The following is a 5,592-nucleotide window of genomic DNA, read 5'->3' on the forward strand; positions in this document are numbered from 1 at the left end:
GCTTATTATATAGAGTTGGTTGCAATTTACCAGTTTTTTTTTTTTTTTATGTTTAAGCAATATTAATATTATTGTTCTTTCCTAACACGAAAATACTGATGAATATTGCAGCATGTTTAGTGCAATTATATGTGGATTGGGTTATTACACTACACTCTGGGGACAACTCAAAGACGACGAAACGGGTAAAAATATTAAGGGTAGTACGTCAACTACTTCTGATGAGAAAGTTCCTACTTCTAGCAAGAAAAAGAAGAGGAGGAAGAAGAAGAAGAAGATTCGCCAGTTTAAGATGGAAGAAATTAAGATTAAGATATTTAAATGCTACGAAAGTTGTATATATGTGTTGGAGGATGATTTTTTGAAGCCTTCCATCGCAAGTTGAACAATGAAATTGTTGTTCAGCTCTATTTTGTATAGTTAGGGGTTATGCCCTGCTTAGCTGCTGGGACCTGGGACTGGATCTGGACCGGCTGTGGATCTGGTACATCTTGTGGCTGACTGGAGGAAGCCTCCGGTGGGTCCGCCAACTGGATGATGGCATCAGTTGCACTAGGGATCTTCCTCCTCTTCTTTGAAGGCCTCTGTGTCTGCTCCGGNGCCCTAGAAAAAGAAAAATAAAAACAATAAATTAAGATAAAGAAATCCCTAAAATAAGGTTTGGACAAACAAACATTTGACAAGTATGAGAAGAGCAGTTGGGTCCAAAGATGACAAAAGGGCTCACCTATTATTTCAAAAACATGGTCAGTGGTCACTCCTATGATGACGTTTTACTATAATACTTAGTTTCGGGTCTTTTTCTTCCACCTTTAATTGCTTACGTGCAATCAATAAGAGTTATGGTAGAGTAATAAATATTTCTTTTGTTCTTAATTAGAGGTCTCGAGTTCGAGTCTAAAGTCTGAAGTTGTCTTGTTAAGGAACTCTTTATCCTTAAATATGAAATTTTACAACACAAATATGAATTTAATCGAGCTCCAAGACAAATTCCAAATACCGGGTGGCAAAACAAACCAAAAAAAAACAATTGCTTACGTACTATGGTTTAAACACAAACGAAACTGGAATTGCTGATGTCTTAAATTCTTCTAATTTCTCTATCACTTGCTATATCAACCACCCCCTTAAAATATCCCAACCAGCCAATCAGTTATGAGTATGTCAATCTTGGATGGTGTCATCTCTATTTTCTTAAAATAGATATATGGAGAAGGATGTAATCTTTATCTTTTTTGTATGTTATAAGTTTCGATTTTAGCAGAATAAGCACATAACCTCTCTGGCCCAAATTAACTGACGTTATTAGTTTCAATTTTCAGAAGAAAAAAATGAATTATAAAAATAAAATATATCGTTTTCCCAAATTGTTCATCCTTTTGTGCCTATTGGCAATTTAATGAATCCTCAGAGTAAAGTTAGATATGAAGTAAATTTGTTATTTACAATTGATTTTGATACTAAATAATACTATAAGGGGTCGTTTGGTTGGAATATAATTTATACCGGTATAAGTTATGCCGGTATAAGTTATATTGGGATAAGTTATGCTGCGATTGTTGTTCATTCATTGTTTAGTATGTTGTATTAAGAATAACAATTGCATAATTTCTAAGAAGAAGGTATAAGTTATACCGGTACTAATTACCCCACCTTCTATAAGGTATAACTTATAAGGTATTTGAGAACTCACTTAAGCTAAAAAATTGAATTCTTCATAATTTAACTTCTTTTTTTCCACCTTTACACTAATATTTGTTAAAACATAGTTCGACAATTTAAGGTGACATTATCCACAGAAAACTCACCCAAAGCCACAGAAAGCTATGCATGAAAAGAACAATTGAGGATTTGAACGCTGGTTAAAGTGTGCAGAAGGCACAGCTTTGATGTGATTTTAGTAAAAATGAAAGACTTTTTGGCACAGAAACTCTTCTTTAGCTATTGCAAAAAAATAAAAATAAAACACATTGGATAAATTAGGATAAATGGATTATAAAGATAAAAATTAGTCATAGATATTTGTGTAGTAAAATATTGAGGCAATCATCCATTGTTCGATCATGTCACTGAAGTTGTCTCAACTTGGGTGAAAAAGAAAAAGGCTCTGTAATTTGGAATGATATTAGAATTGTGAGGTGTAATAATGGAGTTGCGAAAAAATATCTAGTAGGGCCATGATTAATTTGAACCACAAAGACAAACCTTGTGGGGACTATATATTATATTTAAATAACTTAATGTTATATTACCTACGTGAAACAATCCACGTAGGACAAATAAGAAGAGTTTCTTGAATAGAGACTATACTATTAATAAAATATTAATTGTTGTGTCACCTCTTGGGTCACTCGAGTTGCTCGTTCCCTTTAAAAGTAGCTTAACCTTTGCATGAAAGGTTAACTTCTTCTGTTTGTATATTGAAAATTTATCATTGCCTTTTCTCCATAAATGAGAGACACACTAAACAAATTAGCCAAACGAGCTAGAAGCTTAGCTAATACAGAGATAGAAAGAGGAAGAGAAAATATGGGTGTAAAAGCTATTTTAGAAGATATTTTGCCATGCACAGCCATGGTTTTAATAGAAATTTGCACTATTTTCTTGACAATTATGGCGAGTACAACCATGTCAAGATTAGGGATGAGCTCTTTTGTTTTTGTGGTTTACACCAACGCTCTTAGCTCTATCATTCTTCTTCCTTATTCATTTCTCTACCATAGAAGAGACAAGTAAATTTTCAACACCATTATTAAGTATTATTTTTTCTTTTTGTTATTTTTATTGTATAGGATGTAATCTGTGTTGATTTTTCTTTCTTTACTTGTTGCAGGATACAAGCGCCATTGTTTACTTTTCCCCTACTTCTTCATGTATCCCTCCTTGGTTTTGTAGGGTTAGTTCTTCTTTCTAATTTCTCTTTTCTTGTTGAACAATATATTAAGAATTACAGAGAAGAGAGGCAGAGAAAATAGAAATCATCATTACAACCTAGTTAGATCGATCATAAGAACAAACTAATTAAGAATAGTGGCTGATGATCAAGAATTTAAACTTGAAAGATTCAACATTAAGCCTCTTACACCGAAAGTTTGTATATTTTGGAATTATAATTTTAAAATTTTAGTGGATTTCGTACGTGCTCACATATATACACACACAAAGTTTTAAAAGGACTGGGTTCAGTTTATAAACCTATTGCATCAGCTTCTGATTAATAACATCACTTATTTAGCGATTTGAATAACTCATTGAAATTTACAAGGACATCATTAACATCACTTGAAAAATTAACTGTGATAGAGAATTTGATTTATGGTTGTTTTTACAGGGTAACAATAGCTCAGAATCTTGCATTTGCGGGACTAAGTTACAGTTCACCAATAGTAGCATGTGGCATGGCCAACCAGATACCAGCCTTTACTTTTATTCTCGCCATATTCCTCAGGTTCTTTCTTCAACCTCTATTTTAATTATTATTTTATATGGCTTATATTGGATGGAATCTTGAAAACTAGATACTAAAGCTGTAGACAAAGAAAAAGATTTGCTCCCACCTTTGTTATTATTTTCTAGTGAGATCCTTTAATTTCTTGCAACTTGAAGATGAAAAGAAGTTAAAGATGATGTAGAAAGAGAGAGACGAACTTGTGGATGATGTTAGAAGTGGGACATCAAATTTGATTAATTAGATTTAAGAGACGTGTATATATATATATATATATATATATATATGGTGGGCACAAGCCAAAATATTTGGATCCAAATTGATGGGCCATATATACCACAAGAAGGGTACTATTATTTTGTATATAGAGAATAGCTATTAATTAATTGGATGTAATTGGTTGGTAGAGAGATGGACCTACTACCAACATGTCACTAGTTTTGCATGTAAAAATAAAAAACTGAAATGCCAAACAACTCCTTCCAATGAAAAGTTATGAACAGATTTCCTAAATAGTTTCGCCAAGAATAAAACAGAAAACAACTCCCAGTAATTTCAGTCTCATCTCGCGTTTGTCCGTTATTGCAACAAATAAACTGGAAAATGAATTTAACTTATATATACAGATAGTATCAGTATATTTTGACTCGTCGTAGTTGATAATCTGTCTTACGTTATAAATTATTAGTTCCATTTTCTATGAACAGCTACTTAAGCAACCAATCACCATGACTATTTGAATATCTTTTATGCATTTATTCTCTGATCTTTAAATTTATTATATATAAAGAAAAGATTTTAATTATATAATTCTTTTCGCAAGGGATCAGTAAAAAAGAACATAAGAGAGTTATGTAAATTAAATAAAATATTAGATCATTTTCTTCTATTCAAATCAGTAAAAATAACACAAGTAGTCTGTACCATTTCCTTAATATAGGCCAAGAAGTATTTTACATACTAGTACTAAATATATCTTTCTTTTAGGAAGTTATCATGCATTAATCATTTATGCTAATCAACATAACAATTGTAGGAAAATAAAAGTTGATTTGAAGAGCCAAGGAAGCCAAGCTAGAATAATTGGAAGCCTAATATCAATAATGGGGGCATTATCAATTACTTATTACAAAGGTCCTGTGGTGAAGCAATACTCCCCATTTTTCCTTCAGCTAGCCAGGCCACGCCTCCTTGCTGTATTCACTTCAACACATGAGAACTGGCTTCTTGGCTGCTTTTTATTTGCAGCTGCTTCATTTGCTCTTTGCATTTGGAATATTATTCAGGTTTAACTATCATTCTTTTTTATTATCTCTTTAGTTTTCTCATTTTGGATATATATATATATTTTCTACTCACAAGTCGAACATCGAAAAATATTTTTTCAGAAAAATCGGTCCATGAAAAATGACTTCCGTCTATATCACACACTCTTTGTATTGCTGTGTATTTACTTGTATTTCTTTTTCTCTAATTTTGATCAGGCTGGAACTATGAGAAAGCACCCACAGGTGATGAAAATAGTGTTTCTCTATACTTTATTTGGGACGATCCAATCTGCAATACTTGCTCTACTTATGGAAAAAGATTTGAGAGTATGGAGACTTGAGCTTAACATGGAACTTCTTGTTATTGTTTTAACTGTAAGCGCAACAAGTACACAATTTTTCCACATTTTTACGTACTTTCTAGTCAATTACAACTAAATTAACATGCAAGTTTTTTTCTTAATTAATAGGCTATTTTCGGCAGTTTAATACGTAGCAGTGTACAAATGTGGTGCATGCGTTTGAAAGGAGCTTCTTTTCCTCTATTCTTCAAGCCAGTGGGAGTGCCAACAGCTAGCACTTGTGGCTGTTTACTTTTTGCCGAAACCTTTCACTATGGAAGGCAAGTTTTATCGTCTTTTTTTCCCCTAAGATTTGAGTTATATATTGACGGTGTAAAAAATAATAAATTTCAGACTATTACTATAATTTAACTTGGTATATATAACATTTGAGTTACCATTTATTTAGATTATCAATATCGAATGCTTATTATATAGAGTTGGTTGCAATTACCATTTTTTTTTTTTTTTATGTTTAAGCAATATTAATATTATTGTTCTTTCCTAACACGAAAATAACTGATGAATATTGCAG

At 32.1% G+C, this 5,592-nt stretch overlaps 1 protein-coding gene across 1 annotated transcript; it reads left to right on the top strand.

Annotated features, from left to right (window-relative positions):
- Positions 1–2,402: 2,402 nt before the first annotated feature.
- Positions 2,403–5,509, top strand: LOC109222508 (WAT1-related protein At1g70260-like). Its single transcript, XM_019386858.1, has 6 exons — positions 2,403–2,732; positions 2,834–2,896; positions 3,332–3,448; positions 4,485–4,734; positions 4,933–5,091; positions 5,187–5,509. Exons 1-6 carry the CDS (start codon positions 2,452–2,454, stop codon positions 5,427–5,429), a joined length of 1,113 nt encoding a protein of 370 aa, XP_019242403.1. The 5' UTR covers positions 2,403–2,451; the 3' UTR covers positions 5,430–5,509.
- The last annotated feature ends 83 nt before the right edge of the window (positions 5,510–5,592 follow it).

Source organism: Nicotiana attenuata, unplaced genomic scaffold, assembly GCF_001879085.1.
Source record: "Nicotiana attenuata strain UT unplaced genomic scaffold, NIATTr2, whole genome shotgun sequence".
NCBI classification, from domain to species: Eukaryota; Viridiplantae; Streptophyta; class Magnoliopsida; order Solanales; family Solanaceae; genus Nicotiana; species Nicotiana attenuata.

Coding starts and splice junctions, on each gene's coding strand:
- LOC109222508 (XM_019386858.1), top strand. CDS start 2,452: ATGAGAGACACACTAAACAAATTAGCCAAACGAGCTAGAAGCTTAGCT. Junction 2,897..3,331: donor TCCCTCCTTGGTTTTGTAGG/GTTAGTTCTTCT, acceptor TTGTTTTTACAG/GGTAACAATAGCTCAGAATC. Junction 4,735..4,932: donor GCATTTGGAATATTATTCAG/GTTTAACTATCA, acceptor AATTTTGATCAG/GCTGGAACTATGAGAAAGCA.